General features: G+C 38.1%; 1 protein-coding gene across 4 annotated transcripts in view; it reads left to right on the plus strand.

The window, feature by feature from the left end:
- The window catches only part of USPL1 (ubiquitin specific peptidase like 1), a 36,685-nt gene extending 13,643 nt beyond the window's left edge, over nt 1–23,042 (plus strand). For all 4 annotated transcript variants that reach the window (XM_045844934.1, XM_045844935.1, XM_045844937.1 and 1 more), the window contains 4 exons: nt 6,932–7,061; nt 10,726–10,851; nt 18,988–19,145; nt 20,978–23,042. In XM_045844934.1, coding sequence (XP_045700890.1) covers nt 6,932–7,061; nt 10,726–10,851; nt 18,988–19,145; nt 20,978–22,857 — 2,294 coding nt within the window. In that variant the 3' untranslated portion in view covers nt 22,858–23,042. The remainder of the gene's footprint in view (nt 1–6,931; nt 7,062–10,725; nt 10,852–18,987; nt 19,146–20,977) is intronic.
- The last annotated feature ends 201 nt before the right edge of the window (nt 23,043–23,243 follow it).

The raw sequence follows: 23,243 nt of genomic DNA on the forward strand, positions 1-23,243 counted from the left end.
CTAATACAGTAGAACCCCTCTCATTATTGTTCCTACTACTCATTCATTCAGCAGTGCTGATGCTATATGTTAGAGCTTAAGATCTTACTAAGGAAATCTAATATTTGTTTCAGAGAGCACTGTAAAATCTTAACATGTGTGTTCTCATTTTGAATATTAATGTGTACTTTAAAGTACTGAAGGCAGAGATATAGAATCTGTACTCACACTGATTTTTTTGGTTAAATTTTTAACATCAGCCACTTGACCATTTTGATTATTGTTTTAAAAAAACACATTGTAAACTATCTTTTCTGCCCTCCCTCCCTACCGTTTAAGAAATATAACATTACAAGCTAGGCCCCCTTGTACTCATCCCCAGTTCTTCCTTACCTCCACACAAAGGTAACTGCTATCTTCAGTGTAGTGTTTTCTTCCCTTCTGATATCCATATTCCTTTTTCTTTTTTAAGAAAAAGCTAATATTGTTAATGGTTTCTACTTACTTATGAGTAAATTGAAAAAAGTAATGTAACCTGAGTGTAGTATACCATGTAAAGACAGACAGACCAATAGAATAGCATTGCCCAGATTAGGATCCTCCCCTTTTGGTTACTTCATGCTGTGACAGAGGTGGTAATGCAGGTACCAGGGAAAGGAAAGGCATCAGTTGGTTCCTGATACATGGGGAAAATTGGATCTCTATTTGACAATCTAAACATGAAAAACAGTTGTGAAATTAAAAGAAAATACAGGTGAATATTTTATCACATGTTGGGGAAGAATTTCTTAAATGAGATATAAAAGATTGCTAGATATGATTACATTGAAGTTTAAAGCCTCTGGGAAAAGATAGAGCAAAGAAGCAATATCCAACATATCTTATAAAAAACACTTATACATCAGCCTTTAAAAAATAGACCGACAACCTAATAGAATAGTGGCTAGAAGACATTAATGAACAGTAACAGAAGAGAAAACTTGAATTGTTAGACAGCAAAGAGTCACTGACAGGTTTGTATCATGGCAAATGAAGATAGGTGGATAGGAGTTGGGGTTAGGTTACTAGAGGCAAAGAAACCACTTAAGCAGGAGGTTATAAAAATTGGAATTAGTCATTGGTATTATGTGTTCTCTAGGAGCATGCTTTATACTTTGTAGCTCTAAAATTTATACTTAAAGGTAAGATAATTAAAATCAGTTCAGGAGCTATATAAATTACCTAAAATGATCAGTATTCAATCAGCTTTTTTGAGTTCTTTAATATTTTGATTCATTGTGAACTTCACGTATTTTTAGACCTGAAGATTTTATGTTGTTGTTATAAAATGTAAATTATTCACTTTTTATTTTTTTTAAAGGTTTTATTTTATTTTTTTTTTTTTGGAGAGGGAAGGGAGGGAGAAAGAGAGAGAGAAACATCAATGTGCGGTTGCTGGGAGTCATGGCCTGCAACCCAGGCATGTGCCCTGACTGGGAATCGAACCTGCAATGCTTTGGTTTGCAGCCCGCGCTCAATCCACTGAGCTACACCAGCCAGGGCTCTACTTTTTAAATTAATATTTAGTTATAGTAAAGTATACATTTAAAGGCTGGGAACTAATTAGAAACTCATACTACACACTTTTTCTGTGTGTGGTATTGCATATGTTCATTTTTAGGAGATTGATTTGTATTTATTTCTCTTTATTAAAAAAAGTTTTTGTTTTTGTACAAAAATAGCAGTAAGGCTGTACCACAAAGATAACTATTAAAATAGCTTTTGTAACTACTGATACTTCTACAATATATTTAGGTAATAACACACTGTTCTGCCCTCTGGTCCTGCCAAGATGAATCCTCTTGGTGGTATTCCTGGCAACTGTGGATCCAGGCTGGGAAGAGAACTGGACCATAGATGTAAGACTGTCCCAGGGGAGGAAAGGGGTAGAATGAATCAGGTTTTTTCCAATATCTAAATTCCCCTGAGAAAAGGAAGGAGAGAACCCCATTGAAGAAGGAATGTAAGAGGAGAGTGTAAATCCTTGCATTTCACTTGCTTGCTCATCTCCACACTGGAATGCATTATTTATGGTTCAGTTTTCATTTTTATTTTTGTTTTCTGTAATATATTTTATTGGTTATACTATTACAGTTGTCCCATTTTATCCCCCTTTATTCCCCTCCACCCTATACCCTCCCCACCAGCATTCTCACCCCTTAGTTCATGTCCATGGGTCATACATGTAAGTTCTTTGGCTTCTCTATTTCATATACTGTTACTAACCTCCCCCTCTCTATTTTGTATTACCATGTTTGCTGCTTATTCCCTGTACCATTCCACCCATTCTCTCCAATCCCCCTCCCCCCGATAACCCCCCATGTCATCTGCATTTCTCTGCTTCTGGACTGTTCTAGTTGTTTGCTTAGTTTGTTTTTGTTTTTGTGTTTTTAGGTTCAGTTGTTGTTAGTTGTGAATTTCTTGTGATTTTGCTGTTCATATTTTTTTATCTTCTTTTTCTTAGATAAGTCCCTTTAACATTTCATATAATGAGGGCTTGATGATGAACTTCTTTAAGTTGACCTTATCTGGGAAGCACTTTATCTGGCCTTTCATTCTAAATGATAGCTTTGCTGGATAGAGCAATCTTGGATGGAGCTCCTTGCCTTTCATGACTTGGAATACTTCTTTCCAGCCCCTTCTTGCCTGCACGGTTTCTTTCTTTTTTTTTTTTAATATATTATATTGATTATGCTATTACAGTTGTTCCATTTCCCCCCCTTCACTCCCCTCCACTCTGTACACCCTCTCCCACCCATATCCCCCGCTTTAGTCATGTCCATGTGTCATACTTATAAGTTCGTTAGCTTCTACATTTCCCATACTATTCTTACCCTCCCCCTGTCTATTTTCAACCTGCCATCTATGCTACTTAGTCTCTGTACCTTTTCCCCCACTCTCCTGTTGCTAACCCTCCATGTGATCTCCATTTCTGTGGTTCTGTTCCTGTTCTAGTTGTTTGCTTAGTTTCTTTTGGTTCTGCTTTAGGTGTGGTTGTTATTAATTGTGAGTTTGCTGTCCTTTTACTATACATGTTTTTTATCTTTTCTTAGATAAGTCCCTTTAACATTTCATAAAATAAGGGCTTGCTGATGATGGACTCCTTTAACCTGACCTTATCTGAGAAGCACTTTATCTGTCCTTCCATTCTAAATGACAGCTTTGCTGGATAGAGTAATCTGGGATATAGGTCCTTGTCTTTCATGACTTGGAATACTCCTTTCCAGCCCCTTCTTGCCTGCAAGGCCTCTTTTGAGAAATCAGCTGACAGTCTGATGGGAACTCCTTTGTAGGTTACTGTCTCCTTATCTCTTGCTGCTTCTAGGATTCTCTCCTTCATTTTTACCTTGGCTAATGTAATGATGATGTGCCTTGGTGTGTTCCTTCTTGGGTCCAACTTCTTTGGGGCTCTCTGAGCTTCCTGGATTTCCTGGAAGTTTATTTCCTTTTCCAGAATAGGGAAGTTCTCCTTTATTATTTGTTCAAATACGTGTTCAATCTGTTGCTTTTCCTCTTCTGGTACCCCTACAATTTGGATATTGGATGGCTTAAAGATGTCCTGGAGGTTCCTAAGCTTCTCCTCGTTTTTTTTGAATTCTTATTTCTTCATTCTTTCCTGTTTGGTTGTTTTTTTCTTCTTTCTGGTCCACTCTATTGTTTTGAGTCCCAGTTTCCTTCCCATCACTGTTGGTTCACCGTGCATCTTCCTTCATCTCTTTTATGGTAACCTGCATTTTTTCATGTAATTTGCACCCAAAATCAACCAATTCTGTGAGTTTCCTGATCACCAGTGTTTTGAACTATGCATCTGATAGATTGGCTATCTCTTGGTCGCTCAAAAGGATGAGCCCTGGGGTATTGATCTGTTTTTCTGTTTGAGACATGTCTCTCTCTTTTTTTTTTTTTTTGGTCTGGTCGCTCCTGTTACAGTGAGGGGCGGAGCCTTAGGTGTTCACCGGGGCTGGGCACCCCAGTCGCTAGATTGTGACGTTGTATGTGGGGGTGGGGATGGGGGCGGGAAGGAGCAATGGTGGTAGCTCCACTCTTCTGGGACCTGTCCCTTCCCTGGGATCCTGGGTTGCGTGCTCTGCCCCGGTCCACAGTCGCTGCCTCACTGGGTCTGCCAGCTGCCGCTTGCATACTCAGGGTCCACCCGCTGCGATCCTGCGTGCCCCAGTGCCTTATGCGCTCTTCGTTGCTTTATGCGCCCACTGCTCTCTGCTGTTCGAGCAGCAACCCGTGCTGCAACCCGCGCCTGGCTGTTCGTCTCCGCTCCTCCTACCAGTCTGGATGAATGGGTGGGTCTACTTCAACTTCTTGGCTGTCTGACTTGCATTCAGATAAATTTTCTGTCAGTTCTGGGTGTTATTCTGCCTCTAAATTGTTGTTGTTCTAATCTTGGTTGTGTGTGGAGGTACGGTGCATCCACTTATGCCTCCATCTTGCTGGAAGTCTGCCTGCAAGGTTTCTTATCAGAAATCAGCTGACAGTCTGATGGGAACTCCTTTGTAGGTAACTCTCCCCTTTTCTTTTGCTGCTTTTAAGAGCCTCTCCTTATTTTTAATCTTGGGTAATGTATTATGATGTGCCTTGGTGTGTTCCTTCTTGGGTCCAACTTGTTTGGGACTCTCTGAGCTTCCTGGACTTCCTGGAAGTTTATTTCCTTTGCCAGATTGGGGAAGTTCTTCATTAGGTATTCAAATAAGTTTTCAATTTCTTGCTCTTCCTCTTCTCTTTCTGGCACCCCTGTGATTTGGATGTTAGAACATTTAAAGTTGTCCCGGAGGTTACTAAGCCTCTCCTCATTTTTTTTTTTTTTTAATTCTTGTTTCTTCGTTCTGTTCTGGTTGAATGTTTATTCCTTCTGGTTGAAACCGTTGATTTGAGACCCAGTTTCCATCCTGTCACTGTTGGTTACCTATACATTTTCCTTTAGTTCACTTTGCATAGTCTTCATTTTTTCCTCTATTTTGTGACTATACTCAACCATTTCTGTGAGCATCCTGATTACCAGTGTTTTAAACTGTGCATCTGATAGGTTGACTGTCTCTTCGTTGCTTAATTGTATTTTTTCTGGAGCTTTGATCTCTTCTTTCATTTGGGCCATTTATTTGTCTCTGTGTGCCTCTTATGTAGTAAGGGGAGGAGCCTTAGCTATTTCCAGGGCGGGGCAGCTCATATGGCTGCTGTTGTGGGTGCTGTTTGTGGGAGAGGGGTCAGAGAGAGAACAGTACGGCTTGTTCTGCTCTCCTGGACTTCCAGTCACTTGCCTTGCTACCCATAAGCAAATTGGGCCCTTCTGGTGCTGATTTCTGGGTGGATGGGTGGTTTTGAGCACGTTCTAAGACCCTGTGGGTCTCCTGAACGAACTCTCCTGTGAGGCTGGGAGTTTCTCCTGCTGCCTCAACCCCCATAGGTTTTTTCAGTCAGAGGTTTTGAGCCTTTATTTCCCCGTACTGGAACCTGGGTTGCATGCTCTCTCTCTTTCCCCAGTTGTTCTTCCCAGTTTATCTGCATGCAAATATGGGACCACCCCAGTCGTCCAGCTGCTGCCTCCACCCCTCTCCACCTGGTTGCCCATCTCCACCATTCCTACTGGTCTGGATGAATGTTTCTTCATTAACTTCATGGTTGTCAGACATACAGTTTGATTTTCTGTCAGCTCTGGTTGGTTTTTTTATTTTTTAGTTTGTTGTGGTCCATTTGGTTGTGCAAGGAGGCACAGTGTATCTGTCAGTGCCTATGCCTCCATCTTGGCCAGAAGCCGGTTTTTATTTTAATGACAACATAATTCAGATCTTTGCTAGTCTTAAAGTTGTTGAGGTTAACTTTAATTGTTAAAAGATTAAGCAGAGGGATTGGTGAGGAGATGTGAGGCTGGTCCTTTCACCTGTGTGTGTCTCACTCTCAGCATATGCAGAACAAGAGAATTAGAATAGAATTGCTTAATGCTTTTGTCCAACTTTGATATTTTTGTACCATGGTTCATCAGTTATATTATTTTTAGTATCTGTAGCAAACAATTTACATATATTTATTTTGTTTTTATAATACTCATGTGTTATTATAGTTCTGAGGGTCTATAATAACTTTTTTCCTGAGAAAAGTTAAAAAGATTTGAGACAATAGTGTGTGTCTTTTGTCTTAAGTTATCATACATGTCACCAAGAAAAATGAAAGAGACTGAAGTGATAATTAAATCTTCACAATGGACATTTTTGAGAAAAATTATTTTAAGACTTCCCCTTGCCGGGTTGTGAATAACCTGCTGTGTTACATACCCTTATTCAGATGTATTCATAGTGTGAGTACAGTGGGAGACACCACAAATCCTGGAATTATCTACTGGAGGGTGGGCCCTTTGTAGTAGAGCTTTTCCCACTAGGTGAGTGTTCTAGGAACCCTTCTGTATTAGTGTGAGGGTTTTTTTTTTAATATTCAACACATTTACCCATTTCATGATGGTGATTTGCAAGCACACCTGCCCATACAGCGCTGAGGGTTCATCAGTTATTGACCAAAAAATGCATGACCCCCATGCCCCACCCTCTTCATTCACCCGATCTTGCCCAAGTGACATTTTTTATTTCCCTGGATGAAAAAAGTCTTTAAAGGGGGAAACATTTTGCCAGTGTGGAAGAGGTGTGGCAGAAGTACTAAAAGGCATCAAAATTGATGAGTTCAAAAACTGTTTTGAGCAGTGGAAAAAACATCTTGATGTGTGTATTACATCAAATGGAGAGCACTTTGAAGGTGATTAAAGTTTAAACATGTCAGAATAAATACATAATTTTTTATAAATAAGTTCCATTTTATTGGGTCCTTCCTCATATACTGAGAAAAGACTGCAGTTCATAATTTGAGTTGACCTTTTTCAGTTCTGAACAACTCATTTTTCCTTTTCTTTTCGAAGGTGACATGGAAAGCCCGGTGTTTGCATTTCCCCTGCTCCTAAAAATAGAATCCCGAATCGAAAAGCTCTTCATGTACTCTTTTTCTTGGAACTTTGAATGTTCACAGTGTGGACATAAGTATCAAAACAGGTTGGTGTTTCTATTTTTTAAAAAGGATTCATTCTATTGAAAATGTTTACAAGTAATCAAATTTGAATAGTTTGTTTCCACTTCTAAAACCTCTCTCTCTGTGGCTCCCTCTATCACAGATAAACTTCCCACCCTATCTTGAAATCTCTCCAACATTAAGGTTAAAAGGAAGAATTTGAGCCTCAGAAACTATAATTTGCTTGTTTTTTTTTTTAACTAGAAGAAAACCAATGGTTTGATAGATTACCAGTAAAAGTTTTCTTAAGCTTTTCAAGTAGAATCTTCCCTCTTCTTCCCTCTGGATTCCCTGCCAAGTAATAAGTAACACCTCTCAGAACTCCTTGAAACTGTTTTAACATCATGGAAACTGATTTTGGTCTCCTGGAGTTTGGCAGCAGCTCTCAGAGTAATATGTGCTTTCCTAACCTTAGTCCCTAAAAGACCATCCGACCCCAGAATCCTCCATGTGCACTGTCATCTATCCTTTCCACTGCCTTGCCACCTATTGGAGGGTTTTGGTTGGTGTGCATGGCCCTGAGATTGACACTTAGGAGGAAGCAAGAGAAGAAAGAACTGCAAGTATCATTTGCTTCCATGGACCTACGACATGAGAGATTAGGTTTTAGAAGAAGTGTTAGGGAAAGAAAATTGCCATCAACAGGATACCCTCGTTTTGTAAATGTATGAGAAGGTTGCTTTCTGGTGGTTGAAAAGATTACCAAACTTGTTCTGTTAGTATTCAAATTTTTATAATAGAGATAAATCCTTTCCTAATTTCTTAAACTCACCTAGTAAATTAGAAAATTTGGAGTCTTTCAAAGTTACTTTTTTTTTTTAAAAGATTTTATTTATTTATTTTTAGAGAGAGAAGGGAGGGTGGGGGGGGAGAGAGAGAGAGAGAGAGAGAGAGAGAGAGAGAGAGAGAGAGAGAAACAAACATCAATGTGCGGTTGCTGGGGGTTATGGCCTGCAACCCAGGAATGTACCCTGCCTGGGAATCGAACCTGGGACACTTTGGTTCCCAGCCCGCGCTCAAGCCACTGAGCTACGCCAGCCAGGGCTCAAAGTTACTTTTTTTGATGAGTTTCCTTAGATAATCAGTATCTACAAAAATGTTCCTTAGATATTTATTATCTACATTGAAGTTATTTTTAGGTATTTCAGGATCAGTTGAGAGTCAAGTCTGTGAAAGAATGCCCTAGGGAATGTCAGTAATAGAACCAGAAGACATTTTTTTTTTACCAGTTAGCTCAAAAGGACTAGAACAGAATAAGAATTAGCATTTCACACGTACCTAGGACTTACATAATTTTGTGTGAGTATGAGAACAAATAGCTGTTTCCTGGTCTTCTATCATTGATTTATATAAATTATCTGATTTTCTTCCCATATGGCTAATGTGGAAACTGAAGCTTGGAAGGGGTTAAATAGGTGTCCAAGGGGACACCTAGCTAGTAAGTGGTAGAATTCAGGCTAAGGTTTTCTGGCTTCTACGACTTTCTTGTTCACAGTGGTGTATTCCCTAATCACCACCTGTATTTTACATAATATAAACAAGCTTGATTAAAATCGACTGAATTCTAGGTCTTCTAAAATGCACATCTTGGTTTGAGTTTTTCATTGAATAGATTGTGTGTGCCAGGAATTCAACTGAAATAATATTTAGCTTGTTAGGGAGATTACACATAAAGATGTAACAGAGGGTCAGTGAATACATACCTATTCTCATCTTTTGGCTGCTTTAAGTTACTTTGAATATGAGGTAATAAGTGCATTTGGAAGTATATAGAAAAAAACTCAAGAGTTCAAGGGAAAGAAGCCATTAGCCACTTAGGTTTTCTTTTCTTTTCTTCCCTTTTTTAATTCCATGTTCTGAAAATGAAAGTAAATACAGAGAAAAAGCTAAAGTGAAGTGACATTTTATTACATAAATCTTAATATATCATGGGTTAAAACCTACTCCCACTTAATCTGCTGGAAGAATATTCAGCAAACTGATTGGTTTTTGTGCTGCTATTTTTAGAGCTTTTGATTTTGAAGGTATGTTCTGGAGTTAAAACATGGTTTACAGAGTCACACTCCCTGTATTTCGGTTGCCAGTTTGTCTTTTACCATGAGGTGTACACTCTGCATTTTGTTTCTCTAATCTGTACAATGCGGGTAAGAATAGTACCAGCTAAGTAGGGTTGTTGGTACACAGAAACGTTAGGTGTCATATGCAGCATTAATACTGCCTCGCTGAGACAAACACCCTTTTATAAACTAAGAAATGAGAGAAAGCTTTTACTTAACTGTTATCCTTGAGAACCAAGAATTTTTGGAGAAATGCAGTCAATGCATTTGTCAATCCTTTTATACTGCTTTGCTTTTAAAGTGTCAGCTTTGCTCTGGCTGGGATACCTCAGAGGATTGAGCGTGGGCCTGCAAACCAAAGGGTCGCTGGTTTGATTCCCAGTCAGGGCACACGCCTGGGTTGTGGGCCAGGTCCCCAGTTCAGGGAGCACAAGAGGCAACCACACATTGATGTTTCTCTTTCTCTTTATCTTTCCCTTCCTCTCTCTCTAAAAGTAAATAAAACCTTTTAAAAAAATAAATAAATAAAAAATAAACTGTCAGCTTCCCTGAGAGCTGATTAGTTTTAATAGCCTATGCTTATATCACTTATGGTTTATCAATATTTTCTGTGGTGTAGAACAGATGCTACTGTCCCTTAAGTAATAATTAAAAAAAAAATAAAGATTGTATTTATTTATTTTTAGAAAGAGGGGAAGGGAAGGAAAAAGAGAAGACAAGAAACATCAATGTGAGAAACATTGATGGGTTGCTTCCGGTATGTGCCCTGACTGGGGACCGAACCTGCAACCTAGGCATGTGCCTTAAACAGGAATCAAACCAGCAGCCTTTCGCCTTGTAGAACAATGCCCCAACCACCTGAGCCACATCAGTCAAGGCAGTAATTGTTCTTTTAAGATAATTTTTATTAAAGCAAATGCAGGTGTATAGTATGCATCTTTAAAGACCATTGTTTTAGATGCCTATTGCTCTCAAGTGTTCAAACCAAAGTGTACATTTAGAACTTGTATAACTATGAAGACAAAATTCTTTCATAGTTAGTGTTCTAATTATTTAAGGATCAAGAAAATTAAGTTGAATGTATTTGGAAATGCTCTTTTGTTTCTGGCTGATAATGGATAACCAGATCGTGAATTTTTTGAGTAAGGGCTGAGCTCTTACTATTTTGAAAGCCTTAGGACAGTATTTCTCAACTAGGAATGACTTTGTGCCCTGTGGATGGGACATTCAGCAGTGTCTGCAGGTCCTTGGGGCTGTTGCTGGCTTGTAGTATACAGAAGCCAGGCATGGTGCCAAACATCCTGCAGTGCTTAGGGCGGTCCCCACGACAGAGGATTACCCAGTGCAAAATGTTGATGGTGCTGAAACCTTGCCTTTTGCATTTTCTTCATCTCATAGCTGGAAAAACTATAGGTAATTCATGTGGAGAGTCTTCATAAAGAGCTTCACTAGGGTTAGGAAACAACATCAGACTATTAACTTACATGTTTTGGGGGGGTAGATTAAGTATGAATAAACAAATACCTTCTAGTTTGGACATTGATTTAAATTAACATGAATGAATTTAAGTCAATTTGTCTTTTTTTTATAGGTGTATGAAGAATCTGGCCACCTTTACAAATGTCATTCCTGAATGGCATCCACTTAATGCTGCCCATTTTGGTCCATGTAACAATTGTGACAATAAGTCACAAATAAGAAAAATGGTATTGAAAAGGTGAGTTCAGATTGCCTTACTTATTTTAAAACAAAATGAATGTGGATTTACATATATTTTTAATGTGTAGTATTGAAAGTGATGGCTGCAACCTACTTTTTAGGAGTTTGCATGTATTTGTGAATTGCCAAAATGCTTTTTTGTCGAGAACTCTGGCCAATAAGCAAGCTGTGCTGTAGGCGAAATGATGCTGAAGAGCAGACTTAGGGTGATTATATGACCCCACCATTCTAGTTAGTGTCTTCCATTTTTTTGTCTTTTCTTCCCTTTAAGGATATTAAACATCCATTGTTTTCTTCTCTGCCAAGTGACTAAAATCACTAAAATTCCGGGATTTTCTTATCTAATTTCAAGAACTTACAATTCAATGATGAGCCACAGGCTCACTTGGCTGAATTTCTATCTTCTGCCAGACCTCAGCCTGCTGATTCTTCATCCTCTTATAAGAGTTCTGCTGCCTTGGGCAGATGTCTTTGTATTAGGTTTAGCCTTACTATCTGGAAGACTGGTCAGTACTATGGTACCTTTTCCATTGGAACCAGAAGCCCTGTGTCTTTAAACTCTCAGGTTAATACCTGTCTAGGTGGTTTGCCTCTCTTTTGTTAGTACGCTCACATGTGCACATCTTCTTTAATCTTTATTTTCTGTTGTCCTTATCTGTAACTCAACAAGAAAATGTTTTGAGGTATAATTTGATGTACTAAAAAACCATTGATATTCTTGCCTTTTCTGATGCCCTTGGATGTGCCAAGAAACCCCTCAGAATCTTTTCTGAAGATTAGTTTTCATCAAAGCAATAAATTTCCAGACGGATAGTGTCAAGACTTAAAAAGGAGAAGAGAGCAGTACCTTCCTACCCTATTCCCAGGTATCTACTTTAAACCTTTTAGGTAGTATTTACTTCAAATTTCAAAACAATGTGCTTGTTCCACCTTTATACAATCTTCTCCTTTTATAGTAGTTGAGTATAAGCACTCTTATCAAACACCTGGGCCCATCTCTTAACTCCTCCCTTCCAATATGATTGCATTTTTGCTTAAATTAGTATTCATTGTTTATTATGAATATGCATATATTCCCTCTTTAGCCAAGCAGTGTTCATGGTTCTGTTTTCTTTACAACTCTTTCCTTTTCCTGGAATTATTAATTGCCTTGTATTTTTATTTGCTTTATGTACATATTGTGATTTTTTTTCCAGATTCAACAAACCTATTAATGATTTTCTAAACACTCAAATGTTTTGCAACTTTTGAGTCTCCTTCCCCCCATTTTTTTCCTTCCTGGAAGCCTCTCTTCTGCCACCTTCCATTTTTCTGCTCCACTGTTTCATTCTATAATGGTTCCTCTCTGGGCTTGGTGCATGGGAGTGCCCTATACTCACTTTCTGTCATTGTCCCAATTTTTAGCCCAGGGCTTTACCCCCACATTCTTCAGCATTCATTGCCCTTAGATGGTGAGTCTTCTATGCCTGCACTCTCACACTCACGTCATCACTTCAACCATCCTGTTGTGTTACCACTATTCTGTTTGCTTTTTGTCTTCTAAATATTTATTGTCTTTTTTTGTTTGTTTGTTTGTTTTTGGTCCTTCACTAACATATGATAGAATTCACATGGGAAGGCAGAGTAGGAAAAAAGAGGAGATTTGTTTAACTAGAAGTCCATAGTGTCTTGGTTGCCTGCGGTCAAAGCTTTGAGATCTAAGTGTCAAAGGAGGGGCCTTTTTTTTTTTTAAAGTCCTTTCCTTGATGAGGAGGTAGAAGGGCAGCAGGTGTGGGTGTGTGCCTCCTGCACTGGATCATTGAATTGCTTGAGGCTTCTGGTATATATAATTTTCATGTAAGAGTTTATATTTGCTATATAATTTCATCTAAGAGTTTATACTTGCTTTTTCTCAAGCCCCAACATTGAAGATAAACTCATACTATAGTTTTGTTTGATCTGTTACTTGGTTGCATTGCAACGTATAGTTTTTAATTATACAAACATGTTGCTTTACTTACAGATTCATGCTCTGATATGAAAATGTATATGCTGGGTGTAACTGTTTCGGGGGAAATGTGTTTAGAGTTTTAATAAGTCAGTTTATAAGCAGAATTTTTAATTTGGATGTTTATTCAAAAATAAATTGAACTAGTGTGTAAAATTTAAATGACGAGGTCTTTGTAAAGACATTCATAATTTTTTACTTTGAAATTTGTATAACTTGCTTTTGGTATTTAATGGGATTTAGAAACAAAATACAGTTTTTAGGATAAATTAAAAGTAATTAGGTCTATCATGATATCATGCATAATTCAGTCTTACAGCATTCTAAAAACTAATAGTGTTACAGCTTCCTTGAACACCTTGTCTCAGGTAATCCATATCTCTAATATGTTCCCATTGAAAAGAGAGTCCATTGGTAAATCAGGTGAATAATATTTATTGGATCCAAATTTGCTACTTTAAGTAACTTGTTTGGGAATTGAATCATTCAGAAGAACATGGTGGTGACATGGAGCACCAACTTAGAATCTGATTTAATTTTACTTCACTAACTCTTGAAATGACTGTCTCATTCTCATTATTGCCACCATCTTCTTTTTTTATTTTATTTGTCATGATCTTCATTAGGAGTCTGGTTATACACTATCCTGGATTGTCATTTGGAAAGCATATTTACTTAAACTTGAGTTGCGCACTGATTTTTTTTTTTAACTATTTGCAAAAGATGGAATGGTAGGAAGAGAAATAAGACATTTCTGTTCTATGCTTATAGAGCTTATTAAAGTGTCTAATACAATGATTTCGAGACTTCTAAGCAGATAAACTATCCTTTACCCTACTGATTTGCTGAGTAGTTAATATTAGGGTGTTTTGTTTTTTTTAAATCCTCACACAAGGAGATTTTTCATTGCTTTTAGAGAGGAGGAAGGGAGAGAAGATCATTGATTGGTTTCCTTCTCGTATGTGCCCCAACTGGGGATCAAACTGCAATCTGGGTATGTGTCCTGACCAGGAATCAAACCCACAACCTTTTGGTCTACAGGATAATGTTCCAACCAACTGAGCCACACTAGCCAGGGTTAAATTACATTTCTTAATTTAAATTTTCATTGTTTAGTAGAAATGCTTTATTACTATTTTTTCCTAGAACTTTAAAAAATTTAGTATGTTTTATTGATTGTTATTACAGTTGCCCCATTTCCCCCCGCCCCCCGCTTTATTCCACTCTGCTCTGCAATCCTCTCCCACCCGCATTCCCCAACTCCATTAGTTCATGTCCATGGGTCATACATATAACTTCTTTGTCCTCTCCATTTCCCATACTATTCTTAACCTCCCCCTGTCTATTTTGTACCCACCATGTATACTGCTTATTCCCTGTACCTTTTCCCGCCATTCTCCTTCTTCCTCTACCACTGATAACCCTCCATGTGATCTGCATTTCTGTAATTCTGTTCCTATTCTAGTTGTTTGCTTAGTTCATTTTTGCTTTTGTTTTTTAGGTTCAGTTGTTGATAGTTGTGAGTTTGTTGTCATTTTACTGTTCATAATTTTTATCTTCTTTTTCTTAGATAAGTCCCTTTAACATTTCATATAATGAGGGTTTGGTGATGGCTCCTTTAACTTGACTTTATCTGGGAAGCACTTTATCTGCCCTTCCATTCTAAATGATAGCTTTGCTGGATAGAGGGATCTTGAATGTAGGTCCTTGCCTTTCATGACTTGGCAATACTTCTTTCCAGCCCCTTCTTGCCTGCAAGGGTTCTTTAGAGAAATCAGCTGATAGCCTAATGGGAACTCCTTTGTAGGTAACTCTCCCCTTTTCTTTTGCTGCTTTTAAGATTCTCTCCTTAATCTTTAATCTTGGGTAATTTAACTATGATGTGCCAAGTGTGTGCTTCCTTGGACTTGTTTGAGACTCTGAGCTTCCTGGAAGTTTATTTCCTTTGCCAGATTGGGGAAGTTCTCCTTCGTTATGTTTTCAAATAAGTTTTCAGTTTCTTGCTCTTCCTCTTTTCTTTCTGGCACCCCTATGATTTGGATGTTGGAATGTTTAAAGATGTTCTGGAGGTTCTTAAGCTTCTCCTCATTTTTTTGAATTCTTGTTTCTTCATTGTGTTCTGATTGAATGCGTCTTTCTTCCTTCTGGTTGAAATCGTTGATTTGAGTCCCGGTTTCTATCCCGTCACGATTGGTTCCCTGTACATTTTCCTTTATTTCACTTTTCATAGCCTTCATTTTTTACCTCTAATTTGCGACCATACTCAACCATTTCTGTGAGCATCCTGATTACCAGTGTTTCGAACTGTGCGTCTGATAGGTTGGTTGTCACTTCATCGCTTTTTTTTCTGGAGCTTTGATCTGTTCTTTCATTTAGGGTTTTTTGTTGTTGTTGTTGTTTTTGTCTCGGTGTGCCTGTTATGATTGAGTAAGGTATGGAGCCTTAGGTATTTGCCAGGGTGGGGCAGCCCGCTCTGCTTTGTGGTGCTGCATGTGGGGGAGGGGACTAAGAGGAAACAGTGCTGCTTGTTCAATTCTCTGCTGGCTTTCAGTCACTTCCTCTGCTACCCACAAGCAAATCAGGCCCTTCTGGTGCTGATTCCTGGGTGAGTGGATTTGTATATGTACTGGGACCCTAAGGGTCTCTCCAACGAACTCTCCTGTGAGACTGGGAGTTTCTTCCACCGCTGCAACCCCCCACAGGTTTTATAGCCAGAGGTTTTGAGGCTTTATTTTCCCTGGGCTGGTACCCTGGGTTGCATTCTGTCTCACTCCCCAGTTGTTCCTCCCACTTTATCCACACATGAATGTGGGACTGCCCTGGCTGCCCTTCTCCGCCCCTCTGACCAGTTTGGATGAATATTTCTTCCTTAACTCCTTGGTTGTCAGACTTCCATACAGTTCGATTTTCTGGCAGTTCTGGTGGTTTTGTTGTTATTGTTTGTTTTTTTAATTGTTGTTCAAGTACAATTTTCTGTCTTTTACTTCTGGTTGTTTTTTGTTTTTAAATTGGTTGTCCTTTTGGTTGTACGAGGAGACACAGTGTATCTACCTTTGCCTCCATCTTGGTAGTAATTTGCTTTATTATTAATATGAGATCCTTGAACTACCTCCAAAGAATGCTTTTAAAACTTTTGTTGAACAGTTGACTTTTTCTTTTCTTTTTTTTTAAAGATTTTTATTTATTTATTTTTAGAGAGGGAATGGAGGGAGAAAGAGAGAAATATCATTGTGCGATTGCTGGGGGTCATGGCCTGCAACCCAGGCATGTGCCCTGACTGGGAATCGAACCTGCGACACTTTGGTTCATAGCCCGAGCTCAATCCACTGAGCTACGCCAGCCAGGGCTAACTTTTTCTAAAGATGTATTTTCTTGACAATTAACATGAACCAATTTAATTATTTGAATTACATCTGATTTCACTCATATTTTTGTTAGTCTAAATCGTTCAGTGATATAATAGATCTAAAATGTAATGAGGTTTGCCTTGACAGGTGTGACTCAGTGGATTGAATGCTGGCCTGCAAACCAAAAGGGCTCCCATGGAAACCCAGTCAGGGCACACACCTGGGCCGTGGGCTAGGTCCCCAGTTGTAGCAGGCAAGTGAGAGGCACAGATTGATGTTTCTCTCACACATCAATGTTTCTCTCCCTCTCTTTTCCTTCTCTCCCCCTCTCTCTAAAAATAAATAAATCTTCAAAAAAATAAAATGTAATGGAATTTTAAAATTACATTTGCAAACTTTCCTGCCTAAAGCCTGTGTTATTATAGTTCAGAAGTAGCATGCACATTGTCAAATTTGCATTTTCTAAAATATCAATTGTTAAGGTGGTCAGTGACACAGGCTATGAAATTCACAAACAGAAGAAAGTATAGAGAATAAAGTTTTTATTCACTCTCCAAGAAAGAAGAGGGGCATGGTGTGGAGAGATACATCAGCATTGAGGGGTGGGGGCTTTGAGCTTTTGTTGGATCATAATTGGATTAAGAAAGGGCTGGGGGTTTTACTGTTCTGTGGCCCCTGGGCTGTTGGGGTGTTGTAACACAATGTTATCTTCTGCCTGTGGCTATAGGGAGTGGTTAGTTCTGTTTTTGCTTCCAGTAATTTCCAGTCCTGGGGACAAGCTCAGAAGAGTAAAAAGGCAGTCATGATTAACAGGGTCATAGGCCTGCTAGGCAAATGGTGCTGACTTTTGTCCTTTCATCAGTGATTATGTTACATTAGGTGGGATGAAAGTTAAAAACTTGTACTCCCAAGTCCTTAAGCACAAGACCATGGCTTCTGTGTGTGGGTCAGAGACTCCATGTCCTCTGCTGTCTTTGGTAGCAGGGGAGGTAGCACAGACTGTTTCCTTTCTTTTCTGTTTTCTCTTCTCTTCCTGAGTGTAGATACTTCTAATAGGAGGAGTTGAACCTCATGTTAGGGAGGTGAATGCAAATGGATCTTAACTTCAAATCCCCTGGTTCCAGTTCAGTTAACCCTCCCCATCCAGTTTTCTTGTGGTTGATTCATAACCTGACTTGCTTCCTTAACTCGAAGCATCAACTTTGACACTCCAGTCTAGGCTTTGAGGATAGGAAGGAACCTGAGAACAAAATATGTTGCTGGCTACGGGTAAACTTCTCCCCTCATTTCAGAGGCTGGAAATGAGACAACCTGAAATGATTGTTAGAAGAATGCTATGACTTTAGGGGACATTAGAGTCTAGTGGACCCACAAGGAAAATAAACTAGAAAAGGAGGGGGCATATGCTTTATTTTATTGACTCCAAGATGCCATCATTTATAAGTTGTACTGTTTTTTTTTAAATAAACGACTAAGAAAAATGCTGCCTATTTAACATTTTCCATATGTAAAATCACACCACTGAAATTGCATAGTCTAGGAACAACAAGACAATGTTACAGTAATTAGCCTCAGAAGGTATCTTGAAAAAGGTATCATGAAACCAAGAAAGAACTAAATATTAGTACTTAAAAAGTCAGGCAGGTGCCCACGGCCTGCCTGCCTGCCTTTCCAGCTCTGAGAATATATATGTCCAGTTTTACTGTGAATGGTTGATTCAAAGATGTACTCTTTATATTTTAACATATTTGAAATGGGAATATATCTAAAAATTGCTGGTATGGTATAGTTTAGTTGACAGTATTATTTCATGGTTACACATTTTTCAATCAGGGGCATCTTAAGATTGATGAAATAGGGATGAAAAAACCAATGGGAGTTGAGTGTTATGGATAATTTTGCAAGACTTTATAGCTACTTAAATTTTGGGAACTGAATTATTCTCTAACAATGATTGACAATGGATAATTTACAAATTGTCCTTGTTGGTATGAATAACCAGCCTTTTAGCCATTGATTCAAGTTTATTTTCAATTGAAAAACTTTCATAAGCTAAGTTTTGACAGTCGTGTAAATATTGTGAATAGAGATAGTGAGCTTTTTCTTTAAATCCTGAGAGCTTTGTTAAATTTAGTTATTTGAGGCTTATCCTTGAGTTCTGTTTTCTGATTTGTCATGTATATCTTGAAGTTCATAGTAAATTAACCAGTATGTTGTATTTTCTGCTCTACTTGGTTACAAAATAAACTTTTCCTAAAGAGAAATTTTGATTTGATGGACCTCTCTACTTCCTGAGATAACTGGAGAGAAAAAAGGCCAAATTGTTAGCATGTTGGGGTTTTTTTAATGTTTATTTGAATATCTTAGGCTTGTTACTTTGTTACACACATTATCTCTCCTTGCTAACAAAAGTGATTCATTTGACCACTTGATGCCAATGAAAATTGTTACAGGCCTGGATTTTTCCTTCGGTTCTACAAAGTAGTTACCAAGAGATCTTCTTTAAGCTGAAGCAGCACCACGGCTTACAGAGCAATTTTTGTTTAATGGTCTGCGTTAGAGTTTATTGCACCATGGCTTCCAACTGTTAGTGATCCGGTTCTGAGAAGGATTTGAACTTTACCCATGTCTTAGAGTGAGCTCTCCATCTCTAGTTAAGGCATACACCTGGAGGCGCGCAACAATTAATGCAATTAGCCTGGAAAGCTCTATAGGGCTTAATTCACTCCTGACCTTTTTTCATATTACCAGGCCCACGGTATTAAATTTGTTTGACCTCTCTTACCTTTCTTTCCTGCAGAGTGTCTTCCGTATTCATGTTGCATTTTGTAGAAGGGTTACCACATAACAACTTGCAATACTACTCATTTCAGTTTGAAGGCTGTCTTTACCAAATAACTTCTGTAATTCAATACCACGCAAATAATCATTTCATAACATGGATTTTAGATGCTGATGGTAAGTGTTAAAACATTTTTCTTTTATGATAATAGGCATAGAGACTTAACTCTATTTTTTAAAAATTTTTTTTAAAAAAACAGACTTTGACTTAACTATTTTTGCCCTCTTCTTGCCCTGGCCTTTAATTTTTTTAGACAAACAATGATATCATATACTACTGGTGGTTTATAGCTTGCCATTTTTCAGTTAATATTTTTGTTTTTGTATTATATGAGTAATGTATGTTCAGTATAAAAAATGGTGGTAATTTTGATTTTTTTTAGGTACATTAATCGTACTTGCAAAGAAAATGCATGGTACTGAGGGTTTTTAACTGAGAAAGAACAAAAATAACAAGTTTTACGTACTTTGCAGTTGTTAGTAATATAAATAAAAGTAAACACCTATTTCTGAAACTATTCGTCATTACAAACTGCAGCCTTCTCTCACTATGAAATGGTTTGCTTAACAGCTACATTAAAGGTAAAGCCTTTATTTAAATAATTAGGCTTTTCAGTAGAAAGATAATTAGTACAGCTCATGGATTTTGCTAATTTATTCCTTCTATTTATCTAATGTAATTTACACCTTAGTTTGTTTTCCTCACAATGTTCACTTTATCTTACACAAGATAACTCAGTCCCTTATCTTTGGCACCAAAAGACCAGTTTTGTGGAAGACAATTTTTCTACGCACTAGGGCAGGGGGGTGGGGGGGATGGTTTGGGAATGATTCAAGTGCATTACATTCTAGCTCATCTCCTGCTGTGCATCCCGGTTCCTAACAGGCCCAGTCTGGTACCAGTACACAGCCCCAAAGTTGAGGACCCTGCCTTAAAGTAGTATATATCAGGCTGTTGATATTTTTTATTTTTCTATTTTTTTATTGTTTGGACACTGTTTATATTTGGTATTTTTCTCCTGGGGATGATTTTGGATGGACAACACTAAGTACTTTGCAAACTGAAACTTGCATTGGGGGGAAGTGGTTCTCAGTAACAAACAAAAACTAAAAAAACAACTTATTTTAATTTTTATTGCATTCCAGGGAATGAAGTATCTTCTTTAGGTAGAAGAGGTTAAATGGTTTCCATCCTTGACAGCATATAAAAATCATGGTTAGCTTATTTAAAATGACCTTATTCTCCCCTAGACCAATTGTCTGTCTCTGGGGGGGCCTAAATATTAATCAGGTGATTCTGATGTGCACCTGTGGTGGGTAAGCACTGACCCAGACAAAGAAGAGGTTCTCAAAGTCTTAATGGGTGTAGAATAAAAAGTAGTGGGTTCAGGTAGTTTATAAGGGTATATCCACATAAACTTAGTGAATGGTTTTGTCTGGTGTGTGTGAGTTTGTAAAGGGGGTTGACCTCTTCCCCTGTCATCCATCATCCCATTCCTACTTTACAAATGAGAAAACTGAGGCTTATAAATAAAAAGTAGACACCTAAATACCTAATTTTTTTTAACCAAAAGAAAATAAGAAAAATTGAAACATGTTAGTACTTGAGTTAACAGCTTCATTTATCTTGATAGTTCATATATATGGGAAAAAGCGATTTTCTGATGTTGTTGGATAAATTAGGTAATGCTGTAATTCTGAGTCCCAAAAGTTAAATAATTTGTCTTGATTTTTGTATTTTAAGAAAGAGTAAAAACTCTTTCAAATTTCTGGATGTTCCATAACTTTTGTTATCCAAATAAGGACTTTAACTCTTGGCAGAGAAAAATGGTGACATGAGGTTGTGGCCATGTTTTTGAGTATTCTGTCAGTGGGTATTCAGTGATACAGTGGTTAAAAGTGGTGGTTTTGAATGTCTGACCTCTTTCACTTCTTCCCTCTTTCTCCAGGAAGTTGGCTGGAATGTGATGATTTAAAAGGTCCATGTTCTGAAAGACATGAGAAATTTGAAGTCCCTGCTTCAGAAATGCATATTGTTATTTGGGAAAGAAGAACAACCCAAATGACAGATAAAGCACCTGACTGTCTTCCATTTCAAAAGACTAATGATCAACATGCTTCCAGTGATGAGAAACAGGAACCTCCACTATTGTGTTTTGTGGGTGATGCTGCCTCAGCTGAAACACCCTCAGGAACACACCTCCAAAATACATCAGTTGCTCCTAATACTCCTTCCCAGGTTGAAGGTGTAGCTAATGGACCTCATATACTTTCAGGTCTGAAAGGTTTGGTTGACGGTGATATTTTACCTTTGATGCTTGAAAAAATACAGGTTAACTCTGAAGGTTTTGTGTTAGAAAGTATACCTGTGGCAGAAAATGGAGTGATCATCAAAACAAATACTTTACAATCACAGGAGACGCTAATGGCTGCTTTAGTATCAGCTCCATGTAATAAGGAAAAGCTTAATCAAGACCATCTTGTGGGCTTCAGCTTTCCATCTCGGATTATGAATACAAACATGCAGTCAGTACAGCCAAATTCAGAAAATACTGTAATTACTAAACCTGTGACTAATGTTCATGCTGCTGGTCCTCTACAAGAACTAAAGTCAGTAGAAATTGAGGGTACAGTTGCCCTAGAGGAGGATGTTCCATTAAAACAATTTCTTTCACCAAAAACTGAGAAATTAAAATCAGAAGAACACATTACACCTCAGGAATCTAATTTAAAGAGAAAATTTTCTCAAACTGTAGCAGCTGAGTCATCACAGAATCAATCTCTGAAAGAAAATCCGAAGAAACCGTTTGTGGGGAGTTGGGTTAAAGGCTTATTAAGCAAGGGTGCTTCTTTTATGCCACCTTGTGTTTCAGCTCTTAGTAGAAACACTGTAACTGATTTACAGCCTTCAGTTAAGGGGGCAAGTAATTTTGGTGGCTTTAAAACTAAAGGTATGAACCAGAAGGCTCATGGGTCATCTAAGAAAGTTCGTAGGGGTGCCAGTAAGTCTCCTACGGCCAGTCACCTTCCACTGAGTCTGCCATCTTCAGGTAGCACGGCTTCTCCACACGCGAATGTTAATGCTGACCTGGAAGTTTCGAAGAAACATGAAAAAGCCTCATACGAAACTCAACTCAACCACAGGTCTCATGGAAGTGAGAATGGTATTTCATCAAACCATGAAGACTCTGTTGAGGGTCAGATTCATAAACTTCGTCTGAAACTTCTTAAAAAACTTAAGGCAAAAAAGAAGAAATTAGCTGCTCTTATGTCTTCCCCCCCAAATGGAAAGTTACCAAGTGAAAATTTAGAACACATGTCCCATTGTGGGTCTCCAAATGACAGTCAATCAGTAGAAGACTTGTTAAAAGAACTACAATATCAAATTGATATTGCTGATAATAAATCTGGAGGAACCACCATGCCCAATGTTTTTCCACACAGTGGTCAAACTCATGAAGAAATTTTAGCAGAATTATTGTCTCCTGCAAGTGTTTCAGCAGAGCTCTCAGAAAATGGGGAGGCTGACTTTAGATACTTAGAAATGGGAGGTAACCCTAACCCAGCACCAGTACCTAGTGAATTAAATGGTATTTCCCAAAACACACACCTGAGACAGGACCATAATTATTGCAGCCCCACTAAGAAAAATTGCCACGTTCAGCCAGACTCGCTAACAAATAATGCCTGCGTTAGAACATTGAACTTGGAAAGTTCCCTGAAGACTGATATTTTTGATGAGTTTTTTTCCACTCCAACATTAAATTCTTTACCAAATGACACATTAGACTTACCATATTTTGATGACTACCTGTTTGAGAGTTGTTGAATGTTTATTAACTCTTTTTAGTTTAATATTTATTATTGTCTTTAAAAAAACTTAACTATATTTTTGGGTAGTGTTTGTACACTGGCCTTGTCATTGAACAAAATATAAGCTGCTGAAGGTTTTACCTCTGGTTATGCCCCTAAAATATGTAATATGTTTTAAAATTAAAATGACCAGGAATCTGTTCTCTCTGTTGGCTTCATTTTGTATTTTTAGGACAAGGACGATTTCAAAATGTCAAAAAGGGAAAAGTGGTATCTGAGTATCTGACAGTGTATAGTTTTGGTACATTAAATTTCCACATTTTAAATTTTGTTACATTGGTTCAGGAAAAAAACTAGTTTATATAAAGTCACTGCATATGACATATAGCTGTGTGACTGTTC

Source organism: Phyllostomus hastatus, unplaced genomic scaffold (genome assembly GCF_019186645.2).
Source record: "Phyllostomus hastatus isolate PE091 unplaced genomic scaffold, TTU_PhHast_1.1 phas_contig_41, whole genome shotgun sequence".
Taxonomy (NCBI): Eukaryota; Metazoa; Chordata; class Mammalia; order Chiroptera; family Phyllostomidae; genus Phyllostomus; species Phyllostomus hastatus.